We start from the raw sequence: 19,940 nt of genomic DNA, 5'->3' as shown, positions 1-19,940 counted from the left end.
CTTGCTTATCTATTCATCCATTAAGGGACATTTGTGTTGCTTCCATGTTTTAGCTACATAGGTGTACAAATATCTCTTTGAAACTCTGCTCTAAACTCTTTTGGGCAGATACCCAGATGTGGAATTCCTGAATCATATGGTAGTTCTATTTTTAATTTTTTGAGAAATTGCATTTCTCCTTTTCCACGGTAGCTGTACCATTTTACATTCTCACTGCCAGAATAAAAGAGTTCTAATTTCTCTACATCCTTGCGAACACTTGTTATTTTCTGGTTTTGGTTTTTGGGTTGTTTGTTTTTTCTCCCCCGCTGGGTGGATATAAAACAATTTATTAAACTAGCCTCCTCTCTGTATATGTACATTTAGATTATTATCAGTATTTTGCAATTAGAAATTATTCCAGAATGCGTACTCATGTACATATTATTTTTATATGGACTTAGATGAATATTTCCAGAGTATATTCCTAAAAAATGAAATTGCTGGGTTAGGATGTAAATGCATTTATAGTTCTATTAGAAGGGCCAAATCCCATTCCATAGACACCCACTTGCTCCCAGTAATACATGGGAGTCAACAGTGGGTGCTCAAACTTTTAAAAAAATTTTAATAGTCAAATTTTTATTTTTAAAATTTTATTTAAACTCTATTTGCCAACTTATAGTATACTACCCAGTGCTCATCTCATCGTGTGCCCTCCTTAATGCCCACAACTCAGTCAGTCACCCTCTCCTATCCTTTTGTAACCCTTTGTGTTTTTCTTCATAGTTGTCATCCTAATGAGTGTGAAGTAGTATCTCATTGTTTTGATTTGTGTTTTCCTTAATGTTAAGCATCTTTTCTTGTGCTTATTAGCCATTTGTATATCTTCTTGGGAGAAACCTCTATTCAAGTCACTTGCCAACTTATTAATCAGATTGCTTGAGGTTTATTATTATTATTATTATTATTATTATTATTATTACTAAGTTGTAGAAGCTCTCTATTCTGGATATTAATCCCTTATCAAACATTTTCATGGGCTGCCTTAAATCTCCTTGGTTACGTTAATTCTAAGTATTTTTTGGATGATGTTATAAACGGAATTGTTTTCCTAATTTCCTTTTCTGATTATTCATTGTGATTGTATTGAAACACAACTGATTTCTGTGTATTGATTTTATAGCATGCCACTTCTCTGAATTCACGTATTCTAACAACTTTTTTGTAGGACCATTAGGGCTGCTACATATAGAATCATATCACTGTGAGTAGAGGTGATTTTGCTTCTCCCTTTGTGATATGTATGTATGCCTTTTATTTTTTTTCTTGCCTACTTGTGCTGGCTAGAACTCCTAGTACTACTAGGTTGAACAGAAGTGATGAAAGCAGACCACTTTGCCTCATTCTTGATCCTAAAGGAAAAGCTTTCAGTCTTCTACCATTGAGTATATCATAGTTCACTATGGATTTCTCATATATGGCTTTTATTATGTCGAGGTCATCTCCTTTTTTTTTTTTTTTTTTTGAGGTCATCTTTTATTCTTTGTGGAGTGTTTTTATCATGAAAAGATCAGAATGCAGATTCCCAATATTTGGAGGACAGGGTCTTTTTTGCCCACCCTGGCTCCGGGAATATGTGCACAGCTGCCTACCGGGAGGCTCAAGCGGAGGAGAGGCAGCTCCTGCTACAGGCCATACTGTCCACATCCACACCTTCCTCCAGAGGTTACAAGCCTCCAAAAGACCCCAGAATTCCAAAATAATTAACATCAGAGACATTCTGCCAATGCAACTGTCGTCCAGGTGAGGAGACAGGTTCCTGGTGCTCTCTACTGTCTTCCCAGAATCTTTGGGGGGTGACGGGGTTTTAGGATCCTATGAAAGCCCTCAAGAGGGCTTGAGGTCCTCAAGAGGGGACCCTGAAACACCATGCTATGCTCCCATTTACAGCTTCTGTGAGGTTTTACTTCCCCACAAGACAATAGTCACTCCTGTTTACTGAGCTGTGTTTGTGCTGAGCATGTTACAAACACCATCTTGCTTAACATTCACAGCACCGACGGCAGCAGGTCATGTTAGCCTGCTTGTACAAATGCAACTGATACAAACAGAATCACACACGGCTTGTAGGAGGTGGCATTGTGTAAATGGTGCATGGCTCTCCATCCACATTAATTCTGGGATCTCGGTGGTCAAGCCTACATAGCTTCTCTCAGTTTATTTGTCTGGCAAAAGAAACAGTGTGTATTGATTGACCTTGTTGACCAATGCCCAGTCTTTTCCAACTCAGTTGACACTTTGTTAACCCATCTCAAAGCCTGGAAAGATGAAGGAACACACTTCTCTATTTATGTCTGTGTCTGTGTCTCTGTGATCTGCGTTCTCACTTTGTTTTGTCATACAATTTTTAGGTTTTTGAGGTCGTGTTCTGTGGAGTCTATTAATTTATTAAGGTCCTTTAATGAAAAATATGGGGGAAAATTTACCTCCTCTTGGGATAGACTTTGTCTCAACTGGATTCTTTACATCTTTTATATGCTGCTAGTGCCTTCTTTTCCTTTTCTTTCCCTTTTCCCTCTGCTCCTCCTGAGGCTTCCTCTTTACTCTTTTTCCTTCTTCATGTCTTCTCTTCTTTCTATCTCTGCTCTTCCTTTCATTTTCCCTAGTTCATCATTAAAGTGCGTGTAGCCCTAGTCAGACCTTCTATTTGCTCTAGTGTACTCTAGGTATTCTAACATACCCTTGAGACCTGCTTGCTTCACCTTATTGAGGTAGCCTCTGGACTTGTTTTCTCAATACAATGTCTTGGAAGGTAGTAAACCTGGCTACCCTCAAGAGGGCTTGATTTTTGCCCTCTGAGTACCATTTCCTCCTCTGTCAACTTCTCTCTTGTTAACTCTCTGTCAACTTCTTCTCTCTCTCTCTGCACGTTTCTGAGAAGTCCCTCTTCCTTTTCTTAATATGACCTCAAAGGACTGGGTGTAGAGCACTGTGACCTATTACATCAAAATTTTCTCTTTCTTTCCTCAATGCGTGTTTTTGCATGTTTTGGCATATTGTTCTCTTTCCTTTCTTGATTGCTGCTGGTAATTTTTATTTTGCCACTTATTTTTGTGGTAAAATATACCCAGCATGAAATTTAGCATTTTAGCCATGTTTAAGTGTACAGTTCAGTGGGGTGACGGGCAGAAGCAGACTCCCCGCTGAGTAGGGAGCCCAATGCAGGACTCAATCCCGGGACTCTGGGATCATGACCTGAGCTGAAGGCAAGCAGTCAATCAATTGAGCCCACCAGGTATACTGTCAAGTCTCATTTTAGTCAAGTTTTTATTGGAATGACTCTTTTTTTTTATTGATTTCTATGAGTTTTTAATGTATTATGGATGTGAGTCCTCTTTTAGAAACATAACTTGCAAACATCTCTTTCCATCCAATGGCTTGTCTTTTCTATTCTCTTTATGGCATCCTGTGAGGAGCAGAACTATTCATTTTTTAAAGTTCATTTTGTCAATCTTTGCTTGTATGTTTAGTATTCCTTCTTATATCCTATTTGAGAAATCTTGGCTATCCCAAAGTTATGAAGGTATTTTCCTGTTATCTTCTAGGAGCTTGTTTTAGATTTGGTCTATGTTTTAGATTTGGTCTATTTGGTCTATTTGGTCTATCTATTTAGATAGGTCTATGTGAAATTTCTATTTTTGTGTGTTGTATGGAGTGAGGTTCTTTTCTCCTCACACAGCTGCCGAATTTTCTACTGTGGCCTTTAGTTGAATATTCAAGGTCATAAATAGATTGTTTTTGTAAGTTCTTCCATAAAAGTCATACCACTTTTGTAGTCTTTGGAAAAACCATAATTGTTATTGTTGTCATGTATAGCCACCCCATTTGATCATGTGTAGTGTATTTGACATGTAAAGTGTTGTCCCCCACAGACATGCTACCCCATGCTATACACCAGTAATAATTTGAGTCATTGTGATGCCCTTGCTTGCTGTGGATTACCAGTATCACAATAGCAACTTAGCATAGAGGTCATATGGGCATTCCTTAAATATGTGAGCAACTCAGTCCCAGAATCCAGTCTATTATCCAGGGACATTTCCAGCAAATACTGTGTCAGTTACAGTCCTGGCTGGAAACATAATTCCACTCAAGTGTTTCACCTGAAGAGCCTCTATAAGGGGATTATTTGCAGAGCAATGGACCAAGTTAAAGGAACCAAAAATGATACTAAAATATCCAGAAATTAGCAATGGGAGGGCACTCTTACAGTTCCTTTGATTTGAGGTGTAATGCAAATAAATAGGGGATGGATAAATAGATAGATAGATTGATCGATCAATAGAGAGATAGTAGATAGGTAATAGCATCATCTAAGCCCAGTCAAAGCTGAAATGGACTGGGGGCCACCCTGCAAGAGGCATAGTGTAGGAGGCTCAAAGCTATCATCAGACTGCATCAGTAAAGTGGGAAGAAAACTAGGAAGAACTATCTAGACCTTCTCCCCTTCCCTTGTTCTTACCTCCTTCTAGAGCCTTTCATTGGCCAAATCTGATCAGAAGGCATCTGGAAACATAGCACGAGTATTACAATTCATAGGGGGCCACCTCCTGTGTAACAGACAGAGAAGAGAAAGTCTGGGGGTGGGTTTGGAGAAACAGCAAATAGAAAATAAATAGCGCACTGATGTTTCTAGCAGCAATGTCCACAATAGCCAAACTGTGGAAGGAGCCTCGGTGTCCATCGAAAGATGAATGGATAAAGAAGATGTGGTTTATGTATACAATGAAATATTCCTCAGCCATTAGAAATGACAAATACCCACCATTTGCTTCGACGTGGATGGAACTGGAGGGTATTATGCTGAGTTAAATAAGTCAGTCAGAGAAGGACAAACATTATATGTTCTCATTCATTTGGGGAATATAAATAATAGTGAAAGGGAATAGAGAGGAAGGGAGAAGAAATGGGTAGGAAATATCAGAAAGGGAGACAGAACATGGAAGACTCCTAACTCTGGGAAATGAACTAGGGGTGGTGGAAGGGGAGGAGGGCGGGGGGTGGGGGTGACTGGGTGGCGGGCACTGAGGGGGGCACTTGACGGGATGAGCACTGGGTGTTATTCTGTATGTTGGCAAATGGAACACCAATAAAAAATAAATTTATTATTACAAAAAAAGAAAAAGAAAATAAATAGCACATATAGTAAAACAAAAATCAAAATAGACTGGGCAAGATTACTTTGGAAACAGTAAAAATAACACCAAAGAAAATGGAACTGAATTGTCAATCCAAGTGATAAACAATTACATATCATAGATATAAACTAAGAAACACATCCACGTGTAGAATGGATGCATAATTAAGTGGAAAGAATCTAAAATGGTAAATATAGACACTAAAGATTGAGAGACTGCAAGTTGTAGGAATTTCCAGTAATGAATAGGGGTGATGTCTCTGTTTCTCCATCTATAGGTCCCATTCATTCCCTCTGATGTGAATGAATGCGTGGATGGATGGGTGAATGCATAAATACTGAAAATACAAAAAACCATAAAGGAGGGCAGCCCAGGTGGCTCAGTGGTTTAGCGCCGCCTTCAGCCCAGGGCCTGATCCTGGAGACCCGGGATCAGGTCCCACATCAGGCTCCCTGCAGGGAGCCTGCTTCTTCCTCTGCCTGTGTCTCTGCCTCTCTCTCTATCTGTGTCTCTCATGAATAAATAAATAAAATATTTAAAAAAAAACATAAAGGAAACCCAAATCGACAATGTAATTTTAACTAAAAGCTAAAACACATCTGAATTATTTGAAATAGAGAATGCAAATCAACTTTAAAGGTACAAAAAAAAAAAAAATCAAGCCAGTCTTGGATTTTGCTGCTTCAGCAATGAATCGTCCATACTCTTCTACAGAACGTTCAGAGAAAAATAATATTACCCAAGAACTTGGAGCCAACTCAGCAGGTTGTTCATATGCAAAGCCAACAGAAGAATGTTGTAAAACCTATATATAATAAAATCTGAGGTTCATTGATTGTAAGACGACCTTGTTCTGTTGACACAAGGAGAAACTTCCAACTGAACTTTCACACATTGTTTTAAACAGTGATCCTGAGTGATGAATGGATTATTGTCAAGCTATTTCCTCTGCCCACCATGGCATCATGTGGCATGTCGTCAGGCAATCATTTTGAGTGTATTTCACTAGCAAAAGATAATGTAATTTCAAATACTTGTGAGTTTTTTCCTTTCTTATGTCCTAGAAAACACTCAGTTGTGGCTGTACTAGGAAATACAAAACTGCAGTCCTTCTTCCAGCATTGTTTGCTGTATTATTGACAAATATATGCTCTGCTTTGTTTTCTTCTCTCACTGCACCTACAGTAACTTTGTTTCAATGCCAAATTATGATGTAATACTTTTTAAGTATTTTAAAGCATTTTAAGCATCAGTAAAATTTAAATGTTATTATACTAGTGTTCCGGGAAACTCCCCAAGTGAGGGACAAAACTGAGCTGACTCAAGGCACAGCCAGGGGAGCAATTGAGCCCTGTAGCATAGGGGCCACCTGCTGGATGATAACTGCCAAGACATCGCGATTATAAAAGTAATCTCAGGCAAGATGTTAAAATGCGAAGAAAGTGTATTTTACAGTGACAGATGAACTATAGCATGTTGAGCCTTAGCAGTGGTAATGGTCACTTCTATGTGTCAACTGATGGGGCCAAGGGGGTGCCCAGATTAAACAATGTGTGTGTGAGGACATTTCCCGATGAGGTTAGCCTTTGAATCAGTGGGCTCAGTGAAGCAGCCGGCTCCCCCCAGCCTGGGTGGGCATCTAGTCTGCAGAGTGAAAGGGTGAAGGATAGTGGAATTCACCCTGTTTGCTTCCAGGGACTGGGCCTTGAACCAGCCCTCTTTCTGATTCTCGCTTCTCGTTGATGTGTCCTCTGATATGGGAGCTTGAGTTACTCCGGGGGGTCCCCTGCTTCTCAAGCCTACAGACAGCAGATCACAGGACTGCTCAGCCTCCACAATGGCATACGCTGATTCCTCATGATAAGCCTCTTTCCATATTGTGTTTGTGCTGGGTGACAGGTGCAAGTGGTGAGAAGAGCTTGGGTTCTCTACATATCTCAAGGTGAACATCGGTAGGATTTGCTGATGGGCTAGATGTTGGGTGTGAGAAGAAGAGGGGAGTTAAGAATGACACCAAGGTGGGGGCAGGGCAAGATGGCGGAGGAGTAGGGTCCCCAAGTCACCTGTCCCCACCAACTTACCTAGATAACTTTCAAATCATCCTGAAAACCTATGAATTCAACCTGAGATTTAAAGATAGAATGGCTGGAATGCCACAGAGAGAAGATTTTGCACTTCTAACAAGTACAACTCGTTTTTAGCCACTCTGCACTGAGCAAAATGACTAGAAAGAAGAACTCACCACAAAAGAAACAGTACTCTCTGCTGCAGAGTTACAGAATTTGTATTAAAATTCAATGTCAGAAAGCTAATTCAGAAGCATAATTATAAAGCTACTGGTGGCTCTGGAAAAAAGCATAAAGGAATCAAGAAACTTCATTACTGCAGAATTTAGATCTAATCAGGCCAAAATTAAAAATCAATTAAATGAGATGGAATCCAAACTGGAGGTCCTGACGATGAGGGTTAATGAGGTAGAAGAAAGGTGAGTGACATAGAAGACAAGTTGATGGCAAAGAAGGAAGATGAGGAAAAAAGAGAAAAACAATTTAAAAAACCATGAAGAAAGGTTAAGGGAAATAAATGACAGCCTCAGAAGGAAAAATCTACATGTAATTGAGGTTCCAAAAGGTGCCGAAAGGAACAGAGGACCAGAAAGCATATTTGAACAAATCATAGCTGAGAACTTCCCTAATTTGGGGAGGGAAACAGGTATTCAGATGCAGGAGATAAAGAGGTCCCCCCAAAATCAAGAAAAACTGTTCAACACCTTGACATTTAATAGTGAAACTTGCAAATTCCAAAGATAAAGAGAAAATCCTTAAAGCAAGACACAAGAAATCTCTAACTTATATGGGAAGAACTATTAGTCTGGTTAACAGCAGACCTCTCCACAGAGACCTGGCAGACCAGGAAGGGCTGGCAGGATATATTCAGGGTCCTAAATGAGAAGAACATGCAGCCAAGAATACTTTATCCAGCAGGGCTTTTATTCAGAATAGAAGGAAAGATAAAGAGCTTCCAAGATAGGCAGAAACTGAAAGAATATGTAACCTCCAAACCAGATTTGCAAGAAATATTAAGGGGAACTCTATAAAAGAAATAGGATGCCCAAAGAAATAATCCACAAAAACAGGGACTGAATAGGTATTATGATGACACTAAATTCATATCTTTCAATAGTAACTCTGAACGTGAATGGGCTTAACGATCCCATCAAAAGACGGAGGGTTTCAGACTGGATAAAAAAGCAAGACCCATCTATTTGCCGTGTACAAGAGACTCATTTTAGACCTAAGGACACCTCCAGCCTGAAAATAACCATTTACCATTCAAATGGTCCTCAAAAGAAAGCAGGGGTAGCAATCCTCATATCAGATAAATTAAAGTTTATCTTAAAGACTGTAGTAAGAGATGAAGAGGGATGCTATATCATACTTAAAGGATCTATCCAACAAGAGGACCTAACAATCATGAATATTTATGCCCCTAGTGTGGGAACTGCCAATAATATCAATCAATTAATAACCAAAGAAAAGACATACTTAGATAATAATACACTAATACCAGGAGACTTCAACACGGCCCTTTCAGCAAATGACAGATCTTCTAAGCACAACATTTCCAAAGAAACAAGAACTTTAAGTGATACACTGGACCAGATGGATTTCACAGATATTTACAGAACTTTACATCCAAATGCAACTGAATACACATTCTTCTCAAGTGCACATGGAACTTTCTCCAGAAAAGACCACATACTGGGTCACAAATCAGGTCTTAGCCGATACCAAAAGCTTGGGATTGTCCCCTGCATATTTTCTACCTTTGAAACTTGAACTCAATCACAAGAAGAAACTTGGAAGAAACTCAAACATGTAGAGGTTAAAGAGCATCCCGCTAAAAGATGAATGAGTCAACCAGGAAATTAGAGAAGAATTTTAAAACTTTTTTTTTTAATTTTTATTTATTTATGATAGTCACAGAGAGAGAGAGAGAGAGGCAGAGACACAGGCAGAGGGAGAAGCAGGCTCCATGCACCGGGAGCCTGATGTGGGATTCAATCCCGGGTCTCCAGGATCACGCCCTGGGCCAAAGGCAGGCGCCAAACCGCTGCCCCACCCAGGGATCCCCAGAAATTAGAGAATTAAAAAGACTCATGGAAATTGATGAAAATGAAGATACAACTGTTCAAAATCTTTGGGATACAGCAAAAGCAGTCCTGAGAGGGAAATACATTGCAATACAAGCATCCCTCAAAAAATTGGAAAAAACTCAAATACACAAGCTAACATCGCACCTAAAGGAACTGGAGAAAGAACAGCAAATAAAACCTACAACCAGCAGAAGAAGAGAGTTAATAAATATTTGAGCGGAACTAAATGAAATAGAGACCAGAAGAACTGTAGAACAGATCAACAAAACCAGGAGTTGATTCTTTGAAAGAATTAATAAGATAGATAAACCATTAGCCAGCTTTATTCAAAAGAAAGAAGACTCAAATTAATAAAACCACGAATGAAAAAGAAGAGATCACCACTAATACCAAGGAAATACAAACGATTTTAAAAACTTATTAAGAGCAGCTATACGGGATCCCTGGGTGGTGCAGCGGTTTGGCGCCTGCCTTTGGCCCAGGGCGCGATCCTGGAGACCCGGGATCGAATCCCACGTTGGGCTCCCGGTGCATGGAGCCTGCTTCTCCCTCTGCCTATGTCTCTGCCTCTCTCTCTCTCTCTCTCTGACTATCATAAATAATAAAAAAAGAGCAGCTATACGCCAATAAATTAGGCAATCTAGAAGAAATGGACACATTTCTGGAAACCACAAACTACCAAAACTGGAACAGGAAGAAATAGAAAACCTGAACAGGCCAATAACCAGGGAGGAAATTGAAGCAGTCATCAAAAACCTCCCAAAACACAAAATCCAGGGCCAGATGGCTTCCCAGGGGAATTCTATTAAACGTTTAAAGAAACAAAGCCTATTCTACTAAAGCTGTTCTGAAAGCTAGAAAGGGATGGAATACTTCCAAACTCATTCTCTGAGGCCAGCATCACCTTAATTCCAAAACCAGATAGAGACTCCACCAAAAAGGAGAATTATAGAACAATATCCCTGATGAACATGGATGCAAAATTTCTCAACAAGATACTAGGATAATAGGATCCAACAGTACGTTAAGAAGATTATTCACCTTGACCAAGTGGGATTTATCCCCAGGATGCAAGGCTGGTTCAACACTCGTAAAGCAATCATGTGATAGATCATGTCAACAAGAGAAAAAACAAGAACCATAGGATCCTCTCAATAGATGCAGAGAAAGCTTTTGACAAAATACAGCATCCATTCCTGATCAAAACTCTTCAGAGTGTAGGGATACTCTGCATAGTGAGATCCTCAGCATCTTAAAAGCCATCTATGAAAAGCCCACAGCAAATATCATTCTCAATGGGGAAGCCCTGAGAATCTTTCCCCTAAGATCAGGAACAAGACAGGGATGTCCACTCTCACCACTGCTATTCAACATAGTACTGGAAGTCCTAGCCTCAGCAATCAGACAACAAAAAGACATTAAAGGCATTCAAATTGGCAAAGAAGAAGTCAAACTCTCCCTTTTTGCAGATGACATGATACTGTACCTAGAAAACTCAAAAGTCTCCACCCCAAGATTGCTAGAACTCATACAGCAATTTGGCCGTGTGGCAGGATATGAAATCAATGCCCAGAAATCAGTGGCATTTCTATACACTAACAATGAGACTGAAGAAAGAGAAATTAAGGAGTCAATCCCATTTACAATTGCTCCCAAAAGCATAAGATACCTAGGAATAAACCTAACCAAAGAGGTAAAGGATCTATACCCTAAAAACTACAGAACACTTCTGAAAGAAATTGAGGAAGACACAAAGAGATGGAAAAATATTCCATGCTCATGGATTGGAAGAATTAATATTGTGAAAATGGCAATGCTACGCAGGGTAATTTACACATTTAATGCAATCTGTATCATAATACCATGGACTTTCTTCAGAGAGTTGAAACAAATCATCTTAAGATTTGTGTGGATTCAGAAAAGACCCCAAATAGCCAGGAGAATATTGAAGAAGAAAACCGTATCTGGGGGCATCACAATGCCAGATTTCAAGTCGTACTACAAAGCTGTATGGTACTGGCACACAAACAGACACATAGATCAACGGAACAGAATACAGAACCCAGAAGTGGACCCTCAACTTTATGGTCAACTAATATTCGACAAAGCAGGAAAGACTATCCACTGGAAAAAGGACAGTCTCTTCAATAATGGTGGTGGGAAAATTGGACAGACACATGAAGAAGAATGAATCTATATCATTCTCTTACACCATACTCAAAGATAAACTCAAAATGGATGAAAGATCTAAATGCAAGAATCCATCAAAATCCTAGAGGAGAACACAGGCAACACCCTTTTTGAACTTGGCCACAGCAACTTCTTGCAAGATACATCTATGAAGGCAAGAGAAACAAAAGCAAAATGAATTATTGGGACTTTATCAAGATAAAAAGCGTCTGCACAGCAAAAGAAACAGTCAACACAACTAAAAGACAACCTACAGAATGGGAGAAGATATTTGCAAATGACATATCAGATAAAGGGCTAGTTTCCAAGATTTATAAAGAACTTATTAAACTCAACAGCAAAGAAATAAACAATCCAATCATGAAATGGGCAAAAGACATGAACAGAAATTTCTTCAAAGAGGACACACACATGGCCCACAAGCACATGAGAAAATGCTCCGCATCACTTGCCGTCAGGGAAATACACATCAAAACCACAATGAGATACCACCTCACACCAGTGAGAATGAGGAAAATTAACAAGACAGGAAACTACAAATGTTGGAAAGGATGCAGAGAAAAGGGAACCCTCTTACACTGTTGGTGAGAATGTGAAATGGTGCAGCCTCTCTGGAAAACTGTGTGGAGGTTCCTCAAAGTGTTAAAAATAGAGCTATCCTATGACCTAGCAATTGCACTTCTGGGTATTACCCCAAAGATACAGATACCTTGAATGCTGGAACACCTGCACCCCGATGTTTCTAGCAGCAATGTCCACAATAGCCAAACTGTGGAAGGAGCCTCGGTGTCCATCGAAAGATGAATGGATAAAGAGGATGTGGTTTATGTATACAATGGAATATTCCTCAGCCATTAGAAACGACAAATACCCACCATTTGCTTCAATGTGGATGGAACTGGAGGGTATTATGCTGAGTGAAATGAGTCAATCGGAGAAGGACAAACAGTATATGGTCTCATTCATTTGGGGAATATAAAAAAATAGTGAAAGGGAATAAAAGGGAAAGGAGAGAAAATGAGTGGGACATATCAGCGAGGGTGACAGAACATGAGAGACTCCTAACTCTGGGAAATGAACAAGGGGGAGTGGAAAGGGAGGTGGGCGTGGGGTTGGGGTGACTGGGTGACGGGCACTGAGGGGGGCATTTGGCGGGATGAGCACTGGGTGATATGCTATATGTTGACAAATCAAACCCACAAAAAAAATGTACAAAAACAAAGAAACAAAGACTAATCAAGGGGTGCCTGAGTGGCTTATCAGTTACACATCTGCTTTTGGCTGGGTTGTGATCCCATGGTCCTGAGATCAAGCCCTGCATTAGGTTCCCTGATTGATGGGGAGCCTGCTTCTCCTTCTTCCACTGCCTGCTGCTCCCCCTGCTTGTGCACTTGCTCTCTCTCTCTGTCAAATAAATAAATAAATAAATAAATAAATAAATAAATAAAATATTAATTAAAAAAAAAAACCAAAAGAATGACACCATGGTTTCAGACTGAGCAACAGGAAGAATGCAGGTGCCCTGATGGAAATGAGGAGGGAGGACTAGGGTGGAGGACTTTGCCTGAGGATGGCGAATTCAATTGGAGATGAGTTGGGTTTGGGACACCTGCCTGCCGTGGGTCTGGAGCCGGCCGAAGCAAATCTGCAGGTCAGGCACAAGTATGAGATGGTAGGTTTAAACTTGGGACTCAGCCACATAAAAATGGGATTGAAATTCTAAAACTGGATGAGATCTAAACATTGAGTCCTGGGGCACTCCAACGTTCAGGGGTCCGAGAGAGAATGGACCTGGGGTGTCTGCCAGAATCGGGGTGGTGGTGTAGAGATCAGCCTTTCCGATTCCAAGAGCTGAGCTTGCTCTCTGGCTCTCCCACTCTGGACCAGCATCTGCCTGGCTGGGTGGCTGTTTTCTGTCCCAACAGCCACCTCCCAGATGAGCTTCATGCGCTGCCCTGACACGTGACAGGAACTCAGGACAGCGGCCCAGCCCCACACAGCCATCCAAGGATGGCCTGCGACCCACCAGTCTCCGTGGGTGGCTGCCCTCAGCCCCCTGAGGGTTACTCCTGCTGCCCCCTTTTTGGGCACCCAGTTCCCTGGGTTAGGACGAGGAACCACCACCAGGGGGACCTACCCTCTTTTTCTCCAGATCTCTGTTGTGGTCCCACCATCTGCCCTCCATCTACTTTGGCAAACAGATTCTATCATGATTTGGAGCCTGGAAAGGACTTTCCAGGGACTTAACAAGGACTAAAGTGTCTTACCAGTTCTGGAGTCTCGAAGCCCTACTCTCCCACCCCTTAGTTTCAGTGAATAGCTGTGGTTTGTTTTCCTCCCCGCAAGGTATGGTATGTTCTCCAGTTGTACTTCATCAATATCAAGACGCTTCTGTTTCATTCCTAATAGGATTAAGAAGATACAGCAAAATCGGATCTGTCTCTGATAATATCTTCACATTATACTATGACCACATGGGCTTTATACATAAACTGACTCCAGACCATTTTGAAGCTGATGGGTCCCTTAGAGCTTTTGGAAATTCTAAAAGTATCTTTGGACAGGTGAGTGATATAATGGGTTGAGAGAGTTTGCCAGTTTTTTTTTTTAATTTATTTATGATAGTCACAGAGAGAGAGGCAGAGACACAGACAGAGGGAGAAGCAGGCTCCATGCACCGGGAGCCCCATGTGGGATTCGATCCCGGGTCTCCAGGATTGCGCGCTGGGCCAAAGGCAGGCGCCAAACCGCTGCGCCACCCAGGGATCCCAGAGTTTGCCAGTTTTAAGAACAGATGCCACATTCTATATACAGAATTACAGGGAAACGGGATGATGTCTTGCTTGGGACAAACTCTTAGCCACGCATTTTGCTCCATTTGACTTTGAAAGAAACCTCTACCTACTAGAGAACATCTCCAACACCTTCTTCCCGGTCCCTTTCAATTTAACTCCACCCAGAATATCTTCCTACAAATATCCTTATGGCAACACCACCAGATACTTAAACCTTTTACTTCCAACCCAGGTTAATGGTAGATTTGGTTTCCTACCTCCCAAGGTTGACCAAGAAACACGAGTTATCTTTTTCCCCACTGGTTTACCTTTCTGCTTTTGTAATAACCGTGCCCCTTCATCTTTTATTTTTTTTTCCTTTTCTAATGCTGACTTAGGAAGGAGACATTATCTTCTTTGCAGGTGAACCACAGGGTTTTCTAAGAATTTTACTGTATAATGTACTGCTTATGAAGGGGCATGTGCTAAGAATTCATCACTGGGCACAAGGTCATGAAAATAAATTTTCCTCAGTACATGGGCAAAGAATTAGACTTTTGTCTTTTCTTTTTTTGACTGGGGCTTAATAAAACTCTTCCTTTGGCCTAAAGGAAATAGAATAAAGGCCAACTTTAGTTATTTTTAATAATAAATTTATTTTTTATTGGTTTTCAATTTGCCAACATACAGAATAACACACAGTGCTCATCCCGTCAAGTGCCCCGCTCAGTGCCCTTAACCCATTCACCCCCACCCCCTGCCCTCCTCTCCTTCCACCACCCCTAGTTCGTTTCCTAGAGTTAGGAGTCTTTATGTTCTGTCTCCCTTTCTGATATTTCCTACCCATTTCTTCTCCCTTCCTTCTATTCCATTTCACTATTATTTATATTCCCCAAATGAATGAAAACATACAATGTTTGTCCTTCTCCGATTGACTTACTTCACTCAGCATAATAACCTCCAGTTCCATCCACGTTGAAGCAAATGGTGGGTATTTGTCATTTCCAATGGCTGAGTAATATTCCATTGTATACATAAACCACATCTTCTTTATCCATCATCTTACGATGGACACCGAGGCTCCTTCCACAGTTTGGCTATCGTGGCCATTGCTGCTATAAACATCGGGGTGCAGGTGTCCCGGCGTTTCATTGCATCTGTATCTTTGGGGTAAATCCCCAGCAGTGCAATTGCTGGGTCATAGGGCAGGTTTATTTTTAACTCTTTGAGGAACCTCCACACAGTTTTCCAGAGTGGCTGCACCAGTTCACATTCCCACCAACAGTGCAGGAGGGTTGCCCTTTCTCCACATCCTCTCCAACAGTTGTGGTTTCCTGCCTTGTTAATTTTCCCCATTCTCACTGGTGTGAGGTGGTATCTCATTGTGGTTTTGATGTGTATTTCCCTGATGGCAAGTGATACCGAGCATTTTCTCATGTGCGTGTTGGCCATGTCTATGTCTTCCTCTATGAGATTTCTGTTCATGTCTTTTGCCCATTTCATGATTGGATTGTTTGTTTCTTTGGTGTTGAGTTTAAGAAGTTCTTTATAGATCTTGGAAACTAGCCCTTTATCTGATACGTCATTTGCAAATATCTTCTCCCATTCTGTAGGTTGTCTTTGAGTTTTGTTGACTGTATCCTTTGCTGTGCAAAAGCTTCTTATCTGGATGAAGTCCCAATAGTTCATTTTTGCTTTTGTTTCTTTTGCCTTCGTGAATGTATCTTGCAGGAAGTTACTGTGGCCGAGTTCAAAAAGGGTGTTGCCTGTGTTCTCCTCTAGGATTTTGATGGAATCTTGTCTCACATTGAGATCTTTCATCCATTTTGAGTTTCTCTTTGTGTCTGGTGCAAGAGAGTGGTCTAGTTTCATTCTTCTGCATGTGGATGTCCAATTTTCCCAGCACCATTTATTGAAGAGACTGTCTTTCTTCCAGTGGATAGTCTTTCCTCCTTTATCGAATATTAGTTGACCATAAAGTTGAGGGTCCACATCTGGATTCTCTATTCTGTTCCATTGATCTATGCGTCTGTTTTTGTGCCAGGACCACACTGTCTTGAGGACCACAACCTTGTAGTACAACCTGAAATCTGGCATTGTGATGCCCCCAGATATGGTTTTCTTTTATAAGATTCCCCTGGCTATTCGGGGTCTTTTCTGATTCTACACAAATCTTAAAATAATTGGTTCTAATTCTCTGAAGAAAGTCCATGGTATTATGATACAGATTGCATTAAATGTGTAAATTGCCGTGGGTAACATTGACATTTTCACAATATTAATTCTTCCAATCCATGAGCATGGAATATTTTTCCATCTCTTTGTGTCTTCCTCAATTTCTTTAAGAAGTGTTCTGTAGTTTTTAGGGTATAGATCCTTTACCCTTTACCTCTTTGGTGAGGTTTATTCCTAAGTATCTTATGCTTTTGGTGCAATTGTAAATGGGATTGACTCCTTAATTTCTCTTTCTTCAGTCTCATTGTTAGTGTATAGAAATGCCACTGATTTCTGGGCATTGATTTTGTATCCTGCCACACTGCCAAATGGCTGTATGAGTTCTAGCAATCTTGGGGTGGAGGCTTTTGGGTTTTCTATGGAGAGTATCATGTCATCGGCCAAGAGGGAGAGTATGACTTCTTCTTTGCCAATTTGAATGCCTTTAATGTCTTTTTGTCGTCTGATTGCTGAGGCTAGGACTTGTAGTCCTATGTTTAATAGCAGTGGTGAGAGTGGACATCCCTGTATGTTCCTGATCTTAGGGGAATGGCTCCCAGTGCTTCCCCATTGAGAATTATATTTGCTGTGGACTTTTCGTAGATGGCTTTTAAGATGTTGAGGAATGTTCCCTCTATCCCTACACTCTGAAGAGTTTTGATCAGGAATGGATGCTGTATTTTGTCAAATGCTTTCTCTGCATCTCTTGAGAGGATTCTCTGGTTCTTGTTTTTTCTCTTGCTGAAATGATGAATCACATTGATTGTTTTACGAGTGTTGAACCAGCCTTGCATCCGGGGATAAATCCTGCTTGGTCATGGTGAATAATCATCTTGATGTATTGTTGTATCCTATTGGCTAATATCTTGTTGAGAATTTTTGCATCCATGTTCATTAGGGATATTGGTGTATAAATCTCCTTTTTGTTGGGGTGGTCTGGTTTTGGAATTAAGGTGATACTCTCCTCATAGAACGAGTTTGGAAGTACTCCATCTCTTTCTATCTTTCCGAAGAGCTTTAGTAGAATAGGTATGATTTCTTCTTTAAACGTTTGATAGAATTCCCCAGGGAAGCCATCTGGCCCTGGACTTTTGTGTCTTGGGAGGTTTTTGATGACTGCTTCAATTTCCTCCCTGGTGATTGGCCTGTTTAGGTTTTCTATTTCTTCCTGTTCCAGTTTTGGTAGTTTGTGGCTTTCGAGAAATGCTTCCATTCCTTCTAGATTGCCTAATTTATTGGCATATAGCTGTTCATAATATGTTTTTAAAATCGTTTGTATTTCCTTGGTGTTGGTAGTGATCTCTCCCTTCTCATTCATGATTTTATTAATTTGAGTCTTCTCTCTCTTCTTTTTAATAAGGCTGGCTAATGGTCTATCTATCTGATTAATTCTTTCAAATAACCAACTCCTGGTTTTGTTGATCTGTTCCACAGTTCCTCTGGTCTCTATTTCGTTGAATTCTGCTCGAATCTTTATTAACTCCCTTCTTCTGCTGGGTGTAGGATCTATCTGCTGTTTTTTCTCTAGCTCCTTTAGGTGTAAGGTTAGCTTTTGTATTTGAGTTCTTTCCAGTTTTTGAATGGATGCTTGTATTGCAATGTATTTCCCCCTCAGGACTCCTTTTGCTGTATCCCAAAGATTTTGAATGGTTGTATCTTCATTCTCATTAGTTTCCATGAATCTTTTTAATTCTTCCTGAATTTCCTGGTTGACCCTTTCATCTTTTAGCAGGATGGTCCTTAACCTCCACATGTTTGGAGTTCTTCCAAACTACTTGTTGTGATTTAGTTCTAATTTCAAGGCATTATGGTCTGAGAATATGCAGGGGACGATCCCAATCTTTTGATATCGGTTCAGACCTGATATGTGACCCAGTATGTGGTCTATTCTAGAGAAAGTTCCATGTGCATTTGAGAAGAATGTGTATTCAGTTGAGTTTGGATGTAAAGTTCTGTAGATATCTGTGAAATCCATCTGGTCCAGTGTATCATTTAAAGCTCTCGTTTCTTTGGAGATGTTGTGTTTAGAAGACCTATCAAGTGTAGAAAGCGCTAGATTGAAGTCACCAAGTATAAGTGTATTATTATCTAAGTATGTCTTAACTTTGGTTATTAATTGATTGATATTGGGCAGCTCTCACATTTGGGGCATATATATTGACGATTGTTAACTCCTCTTGTTGAATAGATCCTTTAAGTATGATATAGTGTCCCTCTTCATCTCTCACTACAGTCTTCGGGGTAAATTTTAGTTTATCTGATATAAGGATGGCTACCCCTGCTTTCTTTTGAGGACCATTCGAATGGTAAATGGTTCTCCAACCCTTTATTTTCAGGCTGTAGGTGTCCTTCTGTATAAAATGAGTCTCTTGTAGACAGCAAATACATGGGTCCTGCTTTTTTATCCAGTCTGAAACCCTGAGCCTTTTGATGGGGTCATTAAGCCCACTGACGTTCAGAGTTACTATCGAAAGATATGAGTTTAGTGTCATCATGATATCTATTCAGTCCTTGTTTTTGTGGATTGTTCCACTGGACTTCTTCTTAAAGGGGAATTTTAAGAGTCCCCCTTAAAATTTCTTGCAGAGCTGGTTCAGAGGTCACATATTCTTTCTGTTCCTGCCTATCTTGGAAGCTCTTTATCTCTCCTTCCATTCTGAATGAGAGCCTTGCTGGATAAAATATTCTTGGTTGCATGTTTTTCTCATTTAGGACCCTGAATATATCCTGGCAGCCCTTTCTGGCCTGCCAGGTCTCTGTGGAGAGGTCTGCTTTTACCCTAATACTCCTCCCCATTTAAGTTAGGGATTTCTTGTCTCTTGCTGCTTTAAGGATCTTCTCTTTATCTTTGGAATTTGCAAGTTTCACTATTAAATGTCGAGGTGTTGAACGGTTTCTACTGATTTTAGAGGGGGGGGGGTCTCTCTATTTCCTGGATCTAAATGCCTGTTTCCCTTCCCAGATTAGGAAAGTTTTCAGCTATGACTTGTTTAAATACATTATCTGACCCTCTGTCCCTTTCGGCACCCTCAGAACCCCAATTAAATGTAGGTTTATCTTCCTCAGGCTGTCATTTATTTCCCTTAATCTATCCTCATGGTCTTTTGATTGTCTGTATCTTTTTTCCTCAGTTTCCCTCTTTGCCATCAACTTGTCTTTTATGTCACTCACTCGTTCTTCCACCTCATTAGCCCTCGTCGTTAGGACTTCTAGTTTGGATTGCATCTCATTCAATTGATTTTTAATTTTTGCCTGATTACATCTAAATTCTGCAGTCATGAAGTCTCTTGAGTCCATTATGCTTTTTTCTAGAGCCACCAGTAGCTTTATAATAGTGCTTCTGAATTGGCTTTCTGACATTGAATTGTAATCCAAATTTTTGTAACTCTGTGGGAGAGAGGACTGTTTCTGATTCTTTCTTTTGAG

At 40.4% G+C, this 19,940-nt stretch overlaps 1 protein-coding gene across 4 annotated transcripts in view; it reads left to right on the top strand.

Annotated features, from left to right (window-relative positions):
• CATSPERB (catsper channel auxiliary subunit beta) overlaps window positions 1-19,940 on the top strand; it is a 142,651-nt gene that overhangs the window by 65,108 nt on the left and 57,603 nt on the right. For all 4 annotated transcript variants that reach the window (XR_013385799.1, XM_077908506.1, XM_077908504.1 and 1 more), the window contains exon 16: window positions 13,936-14,090. Coding sequence is in view for 3 of the 4 variants with exons in the window: in XM_077908506.1 (XP_077764632.1) it covers window positions 13,936-14,090 (155 nt within the window). In the remaining variant the exon portion in view is untranslated. The remainder of the gene's footprint in view (window positions 1-13,935; window positions 14,091-19,940) is intronic.

Source organism: Canis aureus, chromosome 9, assembly GCF_053574225.1.
Source record: "Canis aureus isolate CA01 chromosome 9, VMU_Caureus_v.1.0, whole genome shotgun sequence".
NCBI classification, from domain to species: domain Eukaryota; kingdom Metazoa; phylum Chordata; class Mammalia; order Carnivora; family Canidae; genus Canis; species Canis aureus.
Note: the sequence above shows the minus strand (reverse complement) of the source record. Positions and strands in the feature narration are given on the sequence as shown.